Genomic DNA, 22,535 nt, shown 5'->3' on the forward strand with positions numbered 1-22,535 from the left:
TCCTCAGAACTGTTCTGAGGAAGGGTCACCGGACCCAAAACGTTAACTCTGTTTTTTCTTTCACAGATGCTGCCAGACCTGCTGAGCTTTTACAGCAAATTTTTGTTCCTGATTTACAGCATCCACAGTTCTTTTGGTTTTTATTTAGTATTTAACTCACTGCCACATCTCTTCCAGTCATGCCCACCTTGAAGTTCTGCTCCTCTCTCTGACGGGATGTCTGTTCCAATCTTTCTTTTTGCCCATCAACTTTAATTTCACTGTCACTCCTGGTGTTTGATCGAGTATTTGCTAAAACTCATTTCCACAGCTATATCACATTCCTCAGTGACCGCCTCTGGCTCAGACTTACCCCAAGTGGATTCCAACTGAAGTTACATCCCCCATGTTTTGAATCCTCCCAGGATCACAGATATCTCCGTGATGTTCAACATTCCATGGACAGCCACTCTCGCCACATCCTGAGATCCACACTCAGTGCCATGCGGCGTCACATGCCCACTCTCAACCTTTCTCTCCAACAGCATCGCAACACACTGGCTCAGGGCTGCACCACTCCGCAGTTCAACTTCATCCTCCGGCTCATTCGTCGTGCTAACAAGAAACTTCTTCTTTTCCTTTCAGGCATCAAGGCCGACAAGATGCAACAACTCAAAGATACCCATGGCCCCCTGGAACTATCCTCTCCTCCCCTTCCCTCTGACTCCATCCCCTTCCCCAATACCCCCACCGCCTGTCGGGTATTCACCATCCCTCCTTACCTTCCACTGTCCGATGCTGAACGTTCTGTACTTAGCAAAGGTGTCAGCTTTATTCCTCTGCGTCCCCATTTTAACAAATGTTGAGCACGACATGACACTGGACTCTTCTTCCGCCATCTTTGCCTCCGTGCTCATTTCTTTGGACAAGAATCCTCTCCCCATCCCACAGACCCTTTTGCCCAGCTCCAACACTCTGCCTCCATCTGGACCCCTCCCTCTGGCCTTTTACCTGCATTCGATCTGTTTTTTTTTGAGAACTGTTGAGCTGATATTAGTCGCCTCAATTTCTCTGCCCCCTCACCAAATCCAACCTATCTCTCTCTGAACTGACTGCACTCCGTGCACTCAGATCTAACCCTGACTGTGATATTAAGCCTACCGATAGGGTGGTGCTGTTGTAGTCTGGTGTACTAACCTCTACCTTGCAGAGGCTGAGTGCCAACTCTCCGATACCACCTCCTACCCTCCTTGGACTATGACCCCACTATGACACATCAGGCCGTTGTATTTACTACGGTAACTGATCTCATTTCAATCAGTGATCTCCCCCCACCCCCGCTCTCTGCTTCCAAGCTGACAGTCCCCCAGCCCCACACAGCTCGCTTCTACCTCCTCCCAAAAAGGACAAACAGGACTGTCCAGGCAGACCCATTGTTTCAGCCTACTCCTGCCCCCAGTTCTGAAGAAGGATGACCAGACCCAAAACGTTAACTATGATTTTTCCTTCACAGATGCTGCAAGACCTGCTGAGCTTTTCCAGCAACTTCGTTTTTGTTCCTGATTTGCAGCATTCACAGTTCTTTTGGTTTTTATTTTCATAGAACAGGGTGTTGTGCCATTGATGACATATCCACTGTCTGCCTGTGCGCCCTTTCCCTACATAATTTTACAAATGGCAAGGAAGGCATCAGATGCACCACATGCTTGTGGCCCAAAGAAGGCCCTTAAATTGGCAATTGCAAGCAATTTTGATACTTGAAATATTCGTCAAGATGGAGGAATTTAAGTGTTTCGTGATGTGTGTGTGTGTGTGTGTGTGTGTGTGTGTGTGTGTGTGTGTGTGTGAGAGAGACCAGGTGAATGGTTTTAGCTGGAATTACCCCATAATCAGAAAATTATCAGTGGTATTGAAGAGAGCTCACCCATTGGGTAAAAGGTACCCTCGGTATTGTACAGGTAGTGGGGTGAATGAATAGTCAGTGCACATTGTTAACTTGCCCCCTGCTCTACTCCCCTGGTAGTTTCAGGAGGGCAATAATCAAAGGACATCTGGGCAGCCAGCTGAACAAAGGAAAGCACTAGCTGTCAGTGGGGACACCACACATGAATTTTGGGCTTAGTAACGATGAGGACCAACACAATACCCTCAAAGAAAAAGGATGAAGGGCAGCGAGGCCATATGCACCAGATGGGACCTAGCACCAAAGGATGAGACACCTTGAGTGACTAAGTACCCACACTGCAGGAGACGGTAACTCTCTAAGCAGATGCTCACAGACATCAGTCCCCTAATTAATGAAGACTTTCACAGGGGATCTGGTCACCATATCCTGCCAACAACCATCAAAGTCACAGTGTCCTTGTACTACTTCACCTCTGACTCCTCCTAAAAATCAACTGTGGACATTGGTTACATCTCAAACAGTTGCATAATACTTTATATTGTAGGTTACGAGGATTGGAAAATAAATTAACTTACTGACAGATGAGGCCTCGCAGCCACACGGGGCAATGGGTCTTGCAACCAATGCAAAATTTCACCAGTGCAGGAGGTTATTGAGTGAAGTCATGTGGTCATCAAAAGTCCAAGTGAGGTAGCAATAAAAATCAACAGAAAGTGAATCTAGTCATTCAGTATTTAGTTTGTCTGCATCCACCGAAAGAACTTCCTCACATATGGACTTGCATTCCTGGCAGCTGTCTTGACTCATTCAACTTCCTGCAGCCCAGGATACCACAGATCTTAAATCCAGTCCCCAAATTGTGTGGATGGATCTCACAGGACAAGGGATATCATTGAGATGGCTATTAACATTTATACAACAAGCCAAGGCAGAGGCACCGAAGCAATGTGACTGAAGTTCTGTGCTCATTAGGGCAACCACTGAGCAGGCCTTCAGGCTTCTTAAGTTGAGGTTTGGTATCTGGGGGATTGTGTGGCAACCTCCAATAACCTCAAGCAAGGCATCAGTCTTTGTGGTGGCCTGCTGCACTCCCAATAATATTGTTTCCCAGAGAGAGGTGTGGATCTGAGGGCAGTGAGATCATCAGAGGAAGATCAGGAGATGGAAAAGGTAGAGAAAATGTAGGTGGAAGGGAAAGGTACAGAACATTGAGGTGCCTCAGATGCACAATGACATGGCCAAGTATAGTTTGAGGTGCAAATGTTTCATCAGGTTACCATGCATGTCAGGGATTATTTGACAGAACATTTAAAATAACTCCTACCAACCCAGGATAAAGGGCATGAGATGTAAGCCACTATCAGATACTGTGCTAACACACCAATTCAAGATATAGCTGTAACATCAAGATGTGCATTTGATTGGAACCCTTAACCTTACTATGTAAACCCATGATCTTCTTCATCACATTGTACTAATGTTTCTCTCATGCCTGTAATGACAGGAATCTCAGACCTGAGCACTGAAGTATCATTATCTATATAAAAATATTGGAACAGGAGTAGTCTATTCAGTCCTTCATTATCTCAGATTATGGCTGATTGTCTACTCAACACCATATTGCCAAATTATCCTTGTATCCTTTGATGTCATTAGTAACTAGAAATCTGTCCATCCCTGTTTTGAAATTACTTAATGACTGAACTTTCACAGCCATCTTGGAGAGAGAATTCCAAAGATTTACAACGCTCTAAGTGGAAAGATTCCTCCTCCTCTCAGTCCTAAATGGCTTGCCTTTTATTCTGAGACTGTGTCCACTGACTCTAGAAACCACAACCAGGGAAAATGTACTTTCTACATCTACTATGTTGAAATCTTTGAGAATGCTGTAGGTTTCCATGCAATTGCTGCTTGTTCTTCTAAACTGTAAAGAATACAGGCCCAGTCTCCTTAATTTCTGCTCAATGGACAGTCTCACCATCCCAGGAATCAATCTGGCAAACCTTGCTATACTTCCTCCAGTATATCCTTCCTTAGGCAAGGAGACCAGAATTACATCCACTGACAGTGCAGAGCTCCCTTAGTTCCACACTGAAATATCAGCCAAATTCTGAGGTAGTATATGAATCTGCAACCTTTTGACTCAAACAAAATGCTGCCAATTGAGCCAGAGGTTTAGTGGTAATTAGTAATCTTAACTGATCCTACAATGGACAAGGTTGGGGTTCAGGGAGGATGTTATTCACAGTGTAAACCAGATAGGCAACACCCAAAATTATCACTTTAATATGCAGGTCTTTCACAAGGTGACAAGGAGTGAGTTCCTTGGACATATAACTACTAGAAAATTGCAGAAACTGGTTAGTTTCAATAAGCAGTTTTTTCTTTCTCTAAATAGCTTGGATGGAGTAGACTGCTGAAAAAATTGGCAAGAAATTACACTAAAAATATAACCTATAAATTACCATGTGTTGTTTTAGCACACAAATAACACATTCATGGGCAATCAATTATCAAACTGTCCATTATTACAGGAAGAATTTACATACTCCTCTCTTCTGTTGATGATCACAGGAGTCACAAGACCCTTGCTGTGTTTTTGTCAAAATAATGCAAGCAAGAAGGGTAGGCAATAAAATTAGTTTTCTGCTCTCACTAAATATTTAATACTTCCAAAATTTATTTGAATCTGTTCGGTTCCAATATTAAATTCAGTTCAGATCTCATTCCTGCTTCCAATTACTTAGCACAATCTGGCATGGATCTGTGCTTCATTAACGCACAGAAATTATCTCTGTTCTTGAATTATAAATCATAATGGCAGTGTTAGCTGTATAAAAGTCGAGATATCTGTAACTATAGTTAAATTTGTTGGCAAGTCAGTAATTTTAAACCATCTTCATTGACAAGCAAATTTATTTATTTGCTTAAGCACATTGAACTCTATGGATTTTGGATATTTACCCTGGCTTTTAAACCATGCTCACCCCTTTTCCTTTATCATTCTCCATTCCATTTTTAATAGTATCCTAATCATCATGCACTATTTCTGACCCAGACAGCAGAAAATTAATCTATTCTCATACTTTTATGTTGCAATTGAACCAGCTGTCTGGTAATGTTGTAGAGCAATACAAGCTGTTTCTACCTGAAATTGAGCTCAACACGAGCCTAGAAATGTAATTATATCCAGAATAAGGCATGATCCCGGTACAGCACATAGCACACAGGTTTAATGAAAGATGAGGAGGAATTTCTTCTCTTAGGAGGTCATGAATCTGTGGAAGTTTTTTCTGTAGAGGGCAGTAAAGTTTGGGTTGTTAAATATATTCAAGGCTTAGATGAAAAGAGTTTTAATCAGTAAAGGAGTCCACGGTTATGGTTTTAGATGGCAATGGTCGCAGATTTGGAGGGTGCAGTTGAATGGGCCTTGGTGAATTCCTGCAGTGCATTCTGTAGATGGTGCACTGCTGGTCCTGAGTGTCAGTGGTGGAGTTAGTGAATATTTGTGGAAAATATTTGGCCAGTTGGATTATTCTTTGCATAAATCACTGTATAAAGTCTTAATCAATTTTTGTTGTCATTTTTTGGTAAATTTAATCTGGGTAAGAGACTTTTAACTGATTAAATTCTCAATCTGTTTTTAAGGGCAAACCAGGAATTGATGGACAGGATGGAGAGCAAGGCCTTGAAGGATTCTGTGGAGAACCGGGTGATCCAGGATTGCAAGGACCGAAAGGTCTGCTTAATGAAAATGATTTTAATGTTTGCACTTTTTAACTGCACTTTTTATCTGTGCTTGATAGTCGAGCCTTTGTGTCATTTTGCTTGGTTTTCATTAGTTGATCTTTTTTTGTTTTCTTTCTTCTAGTCATTGACTTTGTTCATCAATCATATTGTGCAAAACCTTTTTCCATTCACCCTGCAGCATTTCAGTTTTCTCTTCAGTCACATTGGAGCAGTAGCTATCAGCAGTCAATAGTTATAATGTGAGGTTAAGTGGAACACTCCTTTTCTCCTAAATCCACAATCAGATAAGCCTCTCAGGCAGCATACAAAACTAGTTTTTAAATGCACTTGGCTGAACCAGGACCCTGGCATTATTGCAGAAGGAACTAAAATATATGTTAAACTCTCAATTTGCTTATGCAAAGGCTTTTTTTGGCCTAAAATTGCAGGGTTCCCTATTGATTATTCTGATCAGGTGTTTTCTGCCTGCCATGCTGAAGGCTTAAGGACCTGATTAGTGCCTAAAAATGGACACTGTGCCATCACATGTAGAAGCTATTATGCAATAATTATGCACTCATCAAACAAACTTTGTGCAGCAAGAATTTTGAGAAATGACACCTTTACAGTAATTTTTACCCCACCAAGATAAAGCACCCAAGTGAGAGTCCTGGGTGTTATTTTACTATTCTGTTGTTCTGTCAGACTTGCTCAATATCTTCATTTTGGGAAGTCTGATGTTGGAAATCAGATAAAACCAGAAAAATTGGAAATATTCAGTGAATCTGGCAGCATCTATGGAGAAAGTAACAGAGTCAACATCTCAAATCATGATGAAAGTTCATAAAAGACCTGAAACATTCTCTTTGTCTCTCAATAATGCAGACCTGCTGACTATTTCCAGCACTTACTGTTTAGGTCTTCAATGCAGGGGAGAAGGATTCACATTTTTGGATCATTGGAATCTGTGCAGGGGTAGAAGAGACCTGTATAAGAAGGGTGGATTGCACCTGAATTGGAAGAGGACTAAAATACAGGGAGATTTTTTTAGAGCTGCTCAGGAGGTTGGGGTGATGGGGAGGGTGGATGGGTGGGTAGAGGTAGAGGTGGGCACCCAGGGAGATAGTGAGGAAAGAGATCATTCTGAGACTGGTACAGTTGAGAAAAGGAGCAAGTCAAACAGTCAGGACAGGCAGGAACAAAGCAGAGATTGATAAATTAAACTGCATTTATTTCAATGCAACCAGCCTAACAGGTAAGGCAGATGAACTGAAGGCATGGTTGGGAACATGGGACTGGGATATCATAGCAATTACAGAGACATAGCTCAGGGACGGATAGGACTGGCAGCTTAAAGTTCCAGGGTATGAATGCTATAGAAAGGATAGAAAGGGGGGGTGGGGGGTGGGGCGAGGGGGACAAGAGGAAAGGGAATGCCGTTTTTGATTACAGATAACAGTATGGTTGTATTTAGGGAGGATATTCCTGGAAATATGTCCAGGGAAATTATTTGAGTGGAACTGAGAAATGAGAAAGGAATGATCACCTTATTGGGATTACACTATAGACCCCACCTTGGTCAGCGGGAACTTGAGAAACAAATTTGTTAGAAGATCTCAGTTATCTGTGAGAATAATAGGGTGGTAATGGTAGGGGATTTTAACTTTCCAAACAAAGACTGGGACTGCCATAATGTTAAGGGCTTCGATAGAGAGAAGTTTGTTAAGAGTGTACAAGAAAATTTTCTGATTCAATATGTGGATGCATCTACTGGAGAAGGTGCCAAACTTGACCTACTCTTGGGAAATAAGGCAGGGCAGGTGACTGAGGTGTCAGTGGGGGAGCACTTTGGGGCCAGTGACCATAATTTTATTAGTCTTAAAATATTGATGGCAAAGGTTAGACCAGATCTAAAAGTTAAAGTTCTAAATTGTAGGAAGGCCAATTTTGATGGTATTAGGCAAGAACTTTCAAATGTTGATTGGGGCAGATATTTGCAGGTAAAAGGTTGGCTGGAAAATGGGAAGCCTTCAAAAATGAGATAAGAGTCCAGAGACAGTATTTCCTGTTAAGGTGACGGGCAAGTCTGGTAGGTGTGGAGATTGCTGGATGACGAGAGAAATTGAGGTTTTTGTCAAGAATAAGAAGGAAGCATATATCAGGTATAGACAGCAGAAATTGAGTGAATCCCTAGAAGAGTTATAAATGCAGTAGAAGTATACTTAAGAGGGAAATCAGAAAGTCAAAAAGGGGACATGAGATATCTTTGGCAAATACGGTTAAGGAGAATTCCAAAGGGATTCTACAAATACATTAAGGACAAAAGGGTAACTAGGGAGAGAATAGAGCACCTTAAAGATCAGCGAGGCCACCTGTGCATGGAACTGCAAGAGATAGGGGATATACTAAATGAGTATTTTGCATCAGTGTTTATTGTGGAGAAGGATATGGAAGATATAGAATGTGGGGAAGTAAATAGTGACATCTTGAAAAATGTCCACATTACAGAGGAGAAGGTGCTGCATGGCTTAAAATGCATAAAGGTGGATAAATCCTCGGGACCTGATTAGGTATACCTTAGAACTCTGTGGGAAGCTAGGGAAGTGATTGCTGGGACCTTTGCTGACATATTTGTAACATCGATAGCCATAGGTGAGGAAGATTGAAGGTTGGTTAACGAGGTGCCATTATTTAAGAAAGGTGGTAAGGAAAAGCCAGAGAACTATAGACCAGTGACCCGACCTTGGTGGTGGGCAGGTTGTTGGAGGAAATCCTGACGGACAAGATTTACATGTATTTAGAAAGGCAAGGACTGATTGGGGATAGCCAACATGGCTTTGTGCATGGGAATTCATGTCTTACTAACTTAATTGAGTTTTTTGAAGAAGTAATGAAGACGATTGATGAGTTCAGAGCGGTGCACGTGATCTATATGGACTTCAGTAAGGTGTTCGACAAGGTTCCTCATGGTAGACTGGTTAACAAGGTTAGATCATATGGAATACAGGGAGAACTGGCCATTTAGATACAGAACTGGCTTGAAGGTAGAAGACAGAGGGTGATTGTGGAGGATTAACTTTTCAGACTGGAAGCCTGTGACCAGCGGTGTGCCAGAAGGAATGGTGCTGGGTCCACTGCTTTTCATCATTTATATAAATGATTAAATGTGAACGTTAAAGTATGGTTAGTAAGTTTGCAGATGACACCAAAATTGGAGGTGTAGTGGACAACGAAGAAGGTTACCTCCGAATAAAATGGGATCTTGATTACATGGGCCAATGGGCTGAGGAGTGGCAGATGGAGTTTAATTTAGATAAATATGAGGTGCTGCATTTTGGAAATGCAAATCAGAGCGGGACTTATACATTTAATGATAAGGTCCCAGGGAATGTTACTGAACAAAGAGACCTTGGCCTGCAGGTTCATAGTTCCTTGAAAGTGGACTCACAGGTGGACAGGATAATGAAGAAGGTGTTTGATATACTTGCCTTAATTGGTCAGTGCATTGAGTTCAGGAGTTGGGAGATCATGTTGCCTCTGTCCAGGACATTGTTTAGGCCACTTTTGGAATACTGTGTGCAAGTCTGATCTCCCTGCTGTAGGAAAGAAATTGTGAAACTTGAAAGGGTTCAGAAAAGATTTGCAAGGATGTTACCAGGGTTGAAGGGTTTGAGCTATAGGGAGAGGCTGAATTGGCTTGGACAAGTTTCCGTGGAATGTCAGAGGCTGAGTGGTGACCTTATAGAGGTTATAAAATAATGGGGGGCTCGGATGGGTGAATAGCCAAAGTCTTTTCCCTAGGATAATGGAGGCCAAAACTAACGGACATAGGTTTAAGGTGAGAGGGGAAAGTTTTCAAAGGGACCTAAGCAGCAACCTTTTCACACAGAGGGTGGTGAGTGTATGGAAATGAGCTACCAGAGGAAGTGGCATAATTCCAACATTTCAAAGGTATCTGGAGGGTATATGAATAGGAAGGGTTTAGAGGGTTCTAGGCTAAATGCTGGAAAATGGGACTAGATTTATTTAGGATATCTAGTTAGCATGGGCAAGTTGGACCGAAGGGTGTTTTTTCCGTGCTGTACATCTCTATGACTCAATAAACCTATCCCAGCGAGCTTTGCAACATCAGTGTTAGATAAGGAGCTGAAGAAAGAGTTGGGGTGCATATATTTTGAGAATGCTATGAACCAATCCCACATTACTGCCAGAATTACCTTAGTGTTTCCACTAATCTGTAGGAGTGCGTTCATGAATGGCAAGCCTCAGTAATTAGATGTTTTCAAGCTTAATAAGCTCCAGGAAATAGTAGAACTTAGCCTGCAAAGCTTCTGCTTTTGTATTTCTGAGAGCTCTGCCACAGCTATTAAAACTCCTGGTTTTAGACACAGCGCAGTCTCTACGGTAGAATGCAGGAATGTCAAGCCAAGCGTAAGTGCCACAAACATGGCGATCCCCGATGTATGAACATCTGACTTGCAACTACTTGTACTTACAAACGCAATCCCGTGCTAGGGTATATTAGTATTAATTTTGAAGATTGATACATGAGCATTTCGTCATATTTACAAATGGATATTTTGTATTGTTTAGTTTCGACTGGCATACAAACTGACTTGTGAATCGACTCAAGACCGAACCCATTCACAACCCAGGGATACCATTAACTTCTAAGTATACTTTTCATGCTCCTTAATATGTTACAAAGCCCACCTGAACAGGATGGCAACAGCATCTAACAGTTTGCATAATGTACCTAGTACTTGTCAATTGAAAGCTGATCAGAAGGCTAGGATATGAGTGTTTTGAGGTGTCCTCTCCTCCAGCTTTGCTTTTCCATACTTGTACTTTATACAGTACATCACCACTTGTAATTTATAAAATGCCAAATACTGAGCAGGTGCTTGGAAGCATTAGAGTGAAGGACAGTATCTCTTCAGCTACAGTATTCTCCTAAACTGCCAATGAGCACAAGACCTACAACTTGAAAATCAGAGAAAATGGTTGATAGCGGAGGAATGATGTATAGCTGCAAGAGTTAGGGTTAGGGTTAGTTTACTCAGCGAAGCACAGCCTGAGATGTGAAATGAGTGAGGGGGCTATGTAAGTGATGAGAAATTAAAGTGTTCTAGGATTGAACACCCCTTCTATTTCTCCAAAGATAGTAGGAACTGCAGATGCTGGAGAATCTGAGATAACAAGGTATAGAGCTGGATGAACACAGCAAGCCAAGCAGCATCAGAGGAGCAGGAAGGCTGACGTTTCGGGCCTAGACCCTTCTTCAGAAAATTATTCTTCTTCTGTTCTTCTTCTATTTCTCCTTCTGGTTTACTCACTGTAATGGTTTAGACAGTCTATCTGCCCACAATATCCATATCAATCTATTGAAGAGATGACATTACACAAAATGGTGGAGTTATTCCTTGATTTTACGTGTCCTTCAAAAGGAAAGGGTGTATAAAGTGAGTAGTATACCGAAGGATTTTGAAAATTAATGTGTGAAACTAGAATAGTTTGTCTGTTACTTTGAAGAAACAATAGGTATGTAAAAGAGATAAAGATGCTATTACAATAAAGTGTAAACTGACAATAAACGAGATGCAAAGAAAAATATATCTTTGAAACCCAGACCAGGCTATCAAATATCCTCTTGCATGATCTGCGTCCAGTTCCAAGCAGCTAATATGCAAGCTTTAACATGCCCGGCCACCATAGACCATGCATCCCTGGCAGTATGGCATGGCATTGTTCACTTATCTGCGGAAACTAAAACATTTCTGCTGCACATTTCATTCACTGAATTCTCTAGGGCATTGCCTGAGAATATGGCTGCTCTTCTAAATGGCGTTTTCTACCATTAGTACACAGAAACCAGTTTCAGCACAGCTCCAGGAAAGTTTAGACAGCTCCTATTTCTCATTCTACTTTGTCTTTGATTGTTAGAAATTTACATCAAAAACAACAATATCTTGACATCTCTCCAAACATTGAAATTTTTATTTTAACTGGTCCATTTCACCAAGTGATAATGGTTATATGGTCATATTATGGCATTCTTTAGTTCTCATTCCTTATCGTTTAGAGAAGCTGCTTCCAGAGTAGCTTCTCCTGTAATCCTATGCACATTAATAGAATGAAATTATTAGAATTAAAAAAAATTTGAAACCTGAGATTGTGGGTAGGGACTATTGCGGCCTTCAGTAAAGACTTGCAGTTTGGGTAAACCTGGCAGTTGGAAAAATCGTGGTAATTCTATAGTGCACTCTTGTGACGGGAATGCCTTCCATCATGTCATATGTCTACCAGTGAAATGGCCAAAAGGTACATTAAAATGATTGAGTATTATGCTATAGTGTGGCGTCAATGATTGAGTGAGTCGGTGAATAATGGGGAAGAAAAACATTAACGTGGAAGGTCATACAAACTCAGATCTCATGGACAGCCTCTGTCTTGCTTCTCATATTTTCCTCCCAGTCAGTAAGTAATACTTGAAAGGGTTCCCTCTAGCCTACTGCTATCTCTGTTATAGAATAAAAGATATGAAGTATACACTACGTTTTGTAAATGTTCATCTTTGAGAATGGCTTGTGGCCCAAAGGAGCAAGAGTTCTACTTGCCAAAAGATCGACCCAAAGAGCTAAGTGATAACATAGGCTAAAAGACAAAGAGCAGACCTTCCTACAATCCAGTATTACAATCCAATAACTGAGGGAGATACAAAGAATAAAGGGTGGCAAACACAGATAATAAGAGCTGTAAAAAGGAAGTATGAAAAGAAGTTTATTGGAAGTATCAAGAACTAAAGGCTGCCTGAGCGAAGATGCAACAGATTGAGACAAAACTGCTTACAATGCATCTTATGAGTGCAGGCACTGCAGACTAATATTGTGTTATTATCTTATCATTTTATCCAGAGTCCTGAAAATGAATATTTGCTCCCAAACTCTATGAATATGAGAGTTTGGGCTCAGTCATTCACCTATCTCCACTCAGGCATTGCAAGTTCTGACAGGAGTGTTACTTTTAGATTTAAAAGGTCACCCCTCCATCTCATAGGAAAACACTTCAACGGCTTCTGTCACTTCAGTGCTTTGTTCTAAGTCTTCAGCAAAGCTCCTTTTAAATGGAAGTAGCAGACCTTTTAGGAGTTATTTGTTCATCCAATATACCATCCATTGAAGTAGTATGCTTTTTGTACCTAGTTCAATATGCACAGAAAATAACTGAATTGATACCTAGCTTAAAGTGTTTGTAGTATGATGAGAAACTGCAGAGCCTAGGATGGACTATTGTGGAGAAGAGTTGAGAGAAAGGAAGATAGTATCCAAGAAATACAGATTCTCAAGATAAATTGGGTTCAGTTAGTGGTAAGATAATTGTAATAAAGTGTAGAAACAAGTTACAGTTGTAATTTAAGTACTTTATATGCAAAGAATGATGAAGGGTATAAATGGGCTGACTAGGGAGATAGATAGAAATTTATGAATTTGGTAATTTTTGAGAGTATCATATGGACTATAATGTTTGCTAATTCTCTGGCTTACCTGCATTCCTTTAAAGACGTTACAGGCTGTCTCCAGGCTACAAATGAGTTCCGTTCCTGAGTATGTTTGTAACTCAGTTTTACGCAACTCAGAACACAAGACATTAAAGTGTAAAATATTCATTCGCAGGTATGAATGAATGTTCGCATGTTGGATCCTTGAAACTAATAGTAATATGGGTTTTTGTTTGTAAATACAAATATTTGTAAGTCGGTGACCCATTGTACTTTGTTGATTGTTAAAAGTATGAAATTGGAGAACATGTTGTTATATCTGCCATAGGTTGATGGATTTTGTCTTTGAATCCACCTGCCAACTTATCCATGCCGACCAGATATCCTAAATAAATCTAGTCCCATTTGCCAGCATTTGGCCCATCTCTATCTAACCCTTCCTATTCATCTAGATATCTTTTAAATGTTGTAATTGTTCCAGCCTCCTCCACTTCCTCTGGCAGCCCATTCCATACATGTACCACCCTCTGCATGTAAAAGTTGCCCCTTATGTCCCTTCTAAATCTTTCCCTTCTCACCTTAAACCTGTGCCCTCTAGTTTTGGACTCCCCCACCCTGGGGCAAACATTCACCCTATCCCATGGTTCTCATGATTTTATAAACCTGTATAAGGTCACCCCTCAGCCTTTAATGCTCCAGGGAAAATAGCCCCAGCCTATTCAGCCTCTCCCTACAGCTCAAACTCTCCAACTCCAGCAACGTCCTTGTAAATCTTCTCTGAACCCTTTCAAGTTTCACAACATCCTTTCTATAACAGGGCGACTAGAATTGAACGCAGTATTCCAAAAGTGGCTTACCCAATGTCCTGTACAGCCACAACGTGACATCCCAACTCCTACACTGAATGCACTCATCGATAAAGGCAAACATACCAAATGCCTCCTTCGCTATTCTGTCTACCTGCAACTCCACTTTCAAGGAACTATGAACCTGCACTCCAAGATCTCTTTGTTCAGCAACACTCCCCGGCACCTTACCTCTAAGTGTATAAGTCCTGCCCTGATTGCCTTTCCAAAATGCAGCACCTCAAATTTATCTAAACTAAACTCCATCTGCCACATTAGTTATGTGCAGTTCTGGAATCCACATTATAGGAGGAATGTGATTGGACTGGAGAGGATGCAGAGGAGATTTACCAGGATGTAGCCTGGGCTGGAGAGTCCATGGTATGGAAATTGCTGGCTGCTGGTATGCAGGATCAAAGTGCTGCCATCTGGTCTCATTCGGAGACAACAAGGTGTAGAGCTAGATGAACACAGCAGGCCATGTAGCATCAGAGGAGTAGGGAAGCTGACGTTTAGTACACTCAAAGTCAGCTTTCCTGCTCCTGTGATGCTGCTTGGCCTGCTGTGTTCATCCAGCGCTACACCTTGCTGTCTCAGATTCTTCAGCATCGGCAGTTCCTACTATCTCTGGTCTCATTCTGCTTCTGTTTAGGCACAGGTAGCTGCCATCAGGATTGCTGATCACGATGCTTGAGGGGCGTGCAGGTTCTGACACCTGTCCAGCCATCTGGCGTTGAAATTCCACCCTATGGGACTGGTACTGGCACTGGCTTTATGGTGCACATGTCCTCTCTCAGAATTTACAACATTTGCGCTCTCATCTCTGCCTCTTGAGCAGTGTGGTTGCTATTCCCTGTCAGCCAGCCAGCTCAGAATGGTGTCACCGATGTCAGTTAATACAATTCAAAGTCGTTTTGCCAGGCCTGGAGCTACTTTAGGATATTGTATACCAGAAAAAGTCCACCAGTCTTTCCAGCCATCATGTCGCCACTGGGAGATCTAGGCCAGACAAGAGCAATCACAAAAGTAGGCCCTAAGATGTTTTGATCTTAGCAGATGGTACTGCTGGACACATCCCAGCCCATAATGTAATCTGGGTTGATATAGTCTTTTTTGTTTGGTTAACATGTTGGTCAACCACTGACACATATTCACATGTGGCTGCAGATTTTCTTTAATAACAAGCATTTATGACATGAAAGAAATAAAAAAGACCAAACCAAGCTATCTAAATATTACAATAGTTAGAATATTTCAGCCTGTTTCCCAACACTATCTGTTATAGAGACTCAAGTTCAGAAAAATTACCCTCGCCATATTTAAACTCCTTAGGGTTCTACTTTAGCTGATTCCTGATAATTTCCTGGCCTTGAATTGTGCACACAATTCCATGATTCTTTTTTCAAATCTACCAACATGAATTTTTCCACATTTTTTGAGAATATAAATTTTCTCACTTCAAATAATATTTAGATTTCTAAACAGATTCACCTGGTTTGGAAGTTAAACAAACTCAACCAATCTTCTGAGGTAACTTATTTCCTGAAACAGATACAAAAATTGCTGGAAAAACTCATCAGATCTGGTAGCATCTAAGGAGAGAAAGCAGAGTTAATGTTTCAGGCCCAGTGACCTTTCTTCAGTACTGGTTGTGGCTAGGAAAAGGTTGACATATGTGCTGAAGATGGGATAGAGGGATGAGTAATTGATAGGTGGAGATGGAGCCCAGAGAGAAAGAGAGAGAGAGAGAGAACAGCAGTAAGGCAGACAAAGGAATGGGTAATGGTTAGCCTGGGACAATCACTAACTGCAAATTAGGATCATTAGTAGCTGACAAGGGGTTGGTTGTAGTAACAGCTCGTGCTGACAAGGCGTGGTGTGTGGGGGTTGGGTAAGGACATGGGAGAAGGTGCTCAGTCCTAAAATTATTGAAGTCTATATTCTGAAAGACTGCAGAGAGTCCCAGGTGGAAAACGAGATCTTCCCCATCCCATCTTCTTCATATATACCAACCTTTTCCTAGGTCCAGCTACCTCCTCTTCACCATGGATGTGCAATCTCATTACACATCCAACCCCCTTTTCTGCTTCTTCCTGGAAAAAAGGCCTGAACCATTCCGATGCAACACTACCCTCCTTGGCCTGGCTGAGCTTGTCCTCACTCTGAACAACTTCTCATTTAATTCAGCTCACTCTCTTCAGGTCGAAGGGGTGGCTACGGGTACCCGCATGGGCCCCAATTATGGCTGCCTGGTTTTAGGGTACATGGAACATGGTGCTGCTTCTCTCTGTCATCCGGAACTTTGCTTCCAATTTCCACTCCGCTCTCACCTTCACTTGGTCCATCTCTGATTCCTTCCTTCACTTCCTTGACATCTCTGCTTCCATTTCTGGGGATAGCCGGGCCACCAATATCCTTTACAAGCCAACCGACGCCCTCAGCTGCCTTGAATATACAGCCTCACATCTTCCTTTCTGTAAAGACTCTATTCCATTCTCCCGGTTCCAACGTCTCTGCTGTGTCTGTTCCAATGTTGCCAACTTTGACAAAGGGACCTCCGAAATGTCCACTTTCTTCCTCAACCAAGGATTCCCCATCACCATATTTGACAGGGTCCTCAGCCAGGTCCGACCCATCTCCCACACTTCTGCCCTCACTCCGTCTCCTCCCTCCCACAACAATGATAGGGTCCCCCTTGTCCTCACCTATGATCACACTGACATCCACATCCAGAGGATTATTAGCTACCATTTCCGCCACCTCCAGCAGGATGCCATCACCAGACACATATTCATCTCCCCTCCCTTGTCAGCCTTTTGCAAAGACTATTCCTCTGGGATATCCTGGTCCACTCATCCTTCACTGCCAACAGCTTCCCATAGCCCCATGGTACCATTCTCTGCAGTCACAGCAAATGTAACACCTGCCTGTTTGCTTGCTCCCTCCTCAGTAGCCAAGGGACCAAACACACCTTTCAGGAGAAGCAGCATTTTACTTGGACTTCATTCAATCTAGTGTACATCATTTGTTGCTGACAATGTGGTCTACTCTACATTGGGAAATGAAGCATAGACTGACTGATCACTTTGCAGACCACTTATATTCTGTCCACAAAAAAGACCCTGAGCTTCCCGTTGCCTGCCACTTCATCTCACCACCTTGTTTGCTGGCTAACATCTCTGTCTCAGGTTTGCTGCAATGCTCCAGTGAAGTTCAACAGAAGCTAGAAGAACAGCACCTGATTTTTCTTTTCAGAACTCTACAGCCTCCTGGACTCAATATCAAGTTCAACTATTTTAGGGCCAGAGCTACCTTCTCCCACGTCCTGACCCCAAACCCTACACACTACGCCTTGTTATCACATGGTCTGCGACTACACATTTACCCATTGTTGGCCACTAACCGTCTCCATCAGAGGCTATTCATTCTTCTGGGCTAATCGTTATCCATTCCTTTGCCTATCCAACTGTTCTTCTCTTTCTTTGGACTCTATCTCTACCTATCATTTACTCCTACCTCCTTGCCCCACCCTATCTTCTGCATAAAAACCAACCTTTTCCTAGATACCATCAGTTCTGAAGAAGTGTAACTGGACCCGAAACGTTAACTCTGATTTCTCTCCACAGATGCTGCTAGACCTGCTGAGATTTTCTGGCAATTTCTGTTGTCGTTTGATTTCTAGCATCCATAGTTTTTTTTTAAATTTTTAACCTAATTGTTATTAACTTTCCTGAATACTGCTTTTCAAAAGAAAATAAGTTGGCTTCTAACCTCACCATTAGTCTTTTCAACTAAAAACTTGTCCTGGTCTGATTTTTTAAAAAAGTGCTTATCTTTGATTCTTCTAAACTGAAAACAAAGTTAGGGGCCTTATATGTTTGTGACAGATCTACTTGTCATAACATGAACACTAGGTCGTCTGCTGTCTGACAAATACTGGATTAGGTCAGAGTTTGGAAGGACTCTCTGATCTTATCTTTTTCAAAGAAAACTCTTTACAAAAGTAACCAATACCCATATGTCACTATTTTAAAATCTATTTTAAAATGATATTAATATATCAAAATTGTACACTTTCCATCACAAAGGAAAAGCATAAAGGTAATTGATTCTATATTTAATTTGTATTGTCAAAATGTTATTGGTTAATGGTACATTGTGGAGGTTATTGCTATTGGCTGATATTGAGTGACATAGCCAAAGGGATGTTGACACGTTGTAAAAGGATGGTGGTGCTGTCATGGAGGAAATGTTCCATTGAATTGAAATAAGGCCTCATTATGCAGTACTTCCTGTTCCACCCAATTTCTTTTGGTATATGTGTCCTTGTCCTCCTGAAATGGCCTAGAGATCTCAGGAGGTGGTGGCTAAACCTTCATTGAGGAAGTAGCACACTACCACAAACATAGAGGGTGAATTTTATCACAAAAAATAGCTAAGTGTTCATTTTGACAAGTTTCATGGACAGTTTCTCTCTGACCTCATGAAATTTCTCTTGCTATTCTCTAAAACTCACTTCTAGTCATGTACCAGGTCAATACTGTCAGTCTGGAGTTGCCCTTCACAATGCACATAATAGGAGTAGGACAGAATGCAAACGCTTCTCAGTGTCCATACTTGACACTTCATTACAAATACAAGTGGCACATTCATAAATCTATTGCTACTTAAGAAAGGAGCTACACAGCTTACCTGTCCTTAGCCCTGTCTAAGGGAGTGCTACTCTTTCCCAATGCCAGGTGTAGCCTAACATCTGCTCATTGTTTAATGGAACCATCACACACTGGAAAGCCTTCAAATGGTTGAAAACTGTCACTTCCATTAAGCAATAGCCAAAGTGAAGAATAAACAAACAGAAGCTGCATCTGCCTCTGGGAACAGACACAGAATGCTTGCGTTTCGAGGAACAAGAAGTTTAAAGTCAATGAATGATCATTGCACCAAGCTCTCATCTGTTGGAACTAGGTGTCAATTAAATCCTGTCTGGCCTGTTGCGTTTGATGCTGCAGTGCTCTTTTGTGCAGAAAGTGAGGTTCCTCCTACTTAATGTCCTCATCTTCATTCTTGAAAGACTGCTGCTGCTCTCCCAGGTTTCGAGAATCCATTACATGCCCTCATTGCCTACACTAGTTGTGCAGAGCATGGCGGGCTAGGATTACGTAGCACCCTCCATCTGGAGGGTACTACAAAGCCCACCATACCCATCCTAGCACTGGAACTTCTTCTTTAGAAAAATTATCATGTGCTCCACAAAGTAAGAGTGAGCAGCATTGTATCTCCCTCAGCCTCAATCAATGTTTTGTGTAATGGAGTCATCAGCCATGGTTGTAGCAGGAACCCTTGCTTTCAAGTAACCATCTATATAAGGCATCGGCCCTTGAGATGAACCAGGAACATGGGTGTTCTCAAGAATATGTACATGATGGTGCTCTTGGGGTACCTCGCACAGATTTCTAAGAGGTGGTACCAATGATCACAGATGACTTGCACTTTGATAAAATGTGCAATTTGGTGTTCTCAATGCGCCCATAGCACCCCGCACCTGGACAACCAACAGTTTGGCAAAGCCTGCTCACAGGCTACAGCACTTTTAAAATTCATTCTTGAACTGCTGCAGTCCTTGTCCATAATGAGACCCATAATGTCATTAGGGAGTGGATCCCAGGATTTTGACCTGAAGAAGTAACAATATATTTCAAAGTCATGATGGTGTGTGGCTTGGTAGTTTCCCATGTTTGTGCTGCCCTTCTTCTAGATATAAATCATCCTGGGTTTGAAAGGTGCTGGGGAGTGTTGGGGAATTTCTGCAATGCATCTTGCAGACACTACTGCTACTGAGCATTGGTGGAGAGAGTGGATGTTTGTTGATGAGGTGCCAATCAAGCAGGCTGTTTTGTTCTGGATGGTGTAAAGCTTTTTAAGTGTTGTACTGACCTTATTGTGGGGAAATGAGATGAAACAGCATGATCCAATACACATTGCATCAGTAACCACTTTAATACATTTATGCACTGAGGTTTGTGACAACAGCTCCTTGGAATTTGCCAGTTGCATGAATAGTTAGTGCAAAGAACAGATAGCCACCTACTCCTTCATACCATAGGTCCCCTCTATCAGTTGGCATAGTCCTGTGCAGTGTCTCAGGACATTGTCAGTCTGCAGCCTTGCTCATCTCATGGAAGTAATCATATTGAGGATGGTAGATTCTGGTCTTCTGGTACCTCCTACACATCCTGAGGGGACCTTCAGTGGTGACCTCTTTGTAGGAAGGATCGTTGGCATCCACTGGAGGTTGCTGTTGGTACTGGGCTTGCTAGCACATCTGTTGGGGACTCAGTTACTCTGAAGCATTGTTCCACTGCAACAGCAGGAATGGTAACCCCTGCTGTGGGTGGATCCATTGGTCACATTTCTAATGAACCTGTGGGGAGAAAATAAGAAACAGAACAAGTCCTTTGGTAATGTGAGCAGCTGTCGTTCGCATCACTCGCAAATTTAGTACAGTACTCTGTACAATGGGAAATGAAGGACTCAGACAAGGAGAGCCATGGTATATCTCCCCATGGACCTTTGACATAGGGACTGACATAGGAGATTGTAAGTGCTATATGAGCACACATAAATGCTTTTGTATTCAGTACTTTAGTCGCCTAACACCATTTGACACAAGTGGGAACAGACTCCAATTACTACAGTCACAAGTCTGAGTAGAGCAGATGATTAAATTTCACATTCATGTTGTTTATAAAATCTTTTGGTCAAAGTGATAGAATATTTAGCATATTATTAGAATAGTGAAGATGTCTGCTGTTTATTAAGCATATCTACTGAAGTGTCTGGACCAAAGCACGGTGGCTCAGTGGTTAGCACTGCTGCCTCATAGCACCAGGGACCTGGGTTCAATGCTACCCTTGGGCGACTGTCTGTGTGGAGTTTGCACATTCTTCCTGTGTCAGTGCGGGTTTCTTCTGGGTGCTCCAGTTTCCTCCCACAGTCCAAAGATGTGTAAGCTAGGTGGATTGGCCATGCTAAATTGCCCATAGTGTTCAGGGATGTGTAGATTAGGTGGGTTATGATGATCTGAGGGGCAGTGTGGACTTGTTGGGCTGAAGGGCATGTTTCCACACTAGGGATTCTGTGATCAAAAAAAAAGTCCCTGCAAAGTGTTTCACGAACTTGTTGTATTTCTTATCTTAGGTGAACTTGGAGACACAGGTGATCATGGTTCTCAAGGTGTTGGCCTCCCTGGATTTATAGGAGCACAAGGCTCAAGAGGTATGGTGTATTGTAGGTAAGTTCATATACATTTTACTAATGACTGTATGCTTCCTAAATTTATTATTGTTGTACTCCATGTAGGTGAGCGTGGAAAGTCTGGATTAGGCATACCTGGACAACCAGGACAACGTGGACCACGAGGTCATATAGGGCAAAGAGGCTTAAGAGGACATCAAGGATACAGGGGACCTCCAGGTGTGTGTATTGCAACAGGATGTGAGTGGAATAGAATTTCCAGTGCCCCAGTTCTTAACACTGAAAATCAAAGCCCTCAGCCACAACACATTCAGCTACCACAGAATTTCATTGATCAGGAAGAGTATGTGTAAATAACAAGAATATATTTAGAAGCAATTAAACAAATTTATTTAAATATTTTAGTATCAATCCTATTTTCAAATACATGCTAAAATGTAGATTTTAAGCTGAAATGACAGGAATTCTGCAATACAATAGTAAAGCTGTGATTGTAACCAGCCTGAAATAATAAATTTTTAACAACCATTCCTACATCAGTTATCTTTCATTCTTTCAGTGTTTCTATGTGGTGGTTTCTATTTTTAGAAAGCACAATGTACGTGACTTCCAAAAGTTTTTTGACGTTATAATTTCACATAAAGTCAGTGGCAAAAAGGAATACATCAAAACTCTCAAATTTTAAAAGCCAGTTTTGCAATTGATAGAGCCAGTCCTTAATACTGCTGTCAACAAAAATATGAAAAAAAATCACCAATGTCTTAACCTTAGTGTGCAAGAGGGAAAAAAACACAGGATAAGAGATGTGAACTAAATTTTGTTGATAGTGGTACTGCATTTGCAGGAGTTAAATTTAGCATAAATTTAATTTGTAAATAAGAGGCTACAGGTGTCACTTTGAATAGTCCCATCTTTGAGCAGGAGTTCCAGTTCAGAATCAACATTCAAAGAAATTTTAAACAGCAGAACGCCTGCAAAGTTTGAATGCTTATCATCTATTTCTTCCAGCACTATACATGCCATCTCACCTCCAAAATGGTCTTTTTGTGTGCATGCATGCATTGATGCTGTCACGTTAGCAGCAGTTAACACTGCCCCCCACCCCCCATACTAGCTGCTGATGTTATTTTAAAGTGATCATCAACTCCTACCTAAGGATATAAAAATGTGGAAATTAGGAGCAGGACTGGGCCATTAAGCCCATCAAATCTCATTCACCATTTAATTAGGTCAGAAGTCACAAGACACCAGGTTATAGTCCAACAGGTTTATTTGAAATCGCAAGCTTTCGGAGTGCTGCTTCTTAGCATGGCTGAATGATTGT

At 41.7% G+C, this 22,535-nt stretch overlaps 1 protein-coding gene across 1 annotated transcript in view; it reads left to right on the forward strand.

Moving 5' to 3' along the window:
* The window catches only part of zmp:0000000760 (collagen alpha-1(IX) chain), an 80,098-nt gene extending 58,534 nt beyond the window's left edge, over positions 1–21,564 (forward strand). The window contains exons 24-26 of the mRNA XM_048596442.1: positions 5,534–5,624; positions 21,155–21,232; positions 21,317–21,564. Of these exons, the coding sequence (XP_048452399.1) occupies positions 5,534–5,624; positions 21,155–21,232; positions 21,317–21,564 (417 nt within the window). The remainder of the gene's footprint in view (positions 1–5,533; positions 5,625–21,154; positions 21,233–21,316) is intronic.
* Positions 21,565–22,535: the final 971 nt, after the last annotated feature.

Source organism: Rhincodon typus, chromosome 5 (genome assembly GCF_021869965.1).
Source record: "Rhincodon typus isolate 14 chromosome 5, sRhiTyp1.1, whole genome shotgun sequence".
NCBI lineage: Eukaryota > Metazoa > Chordata > Chondrichthyes > Orectolobiformes > Rhincodontidae > Rhincodon > Rhincodon typus.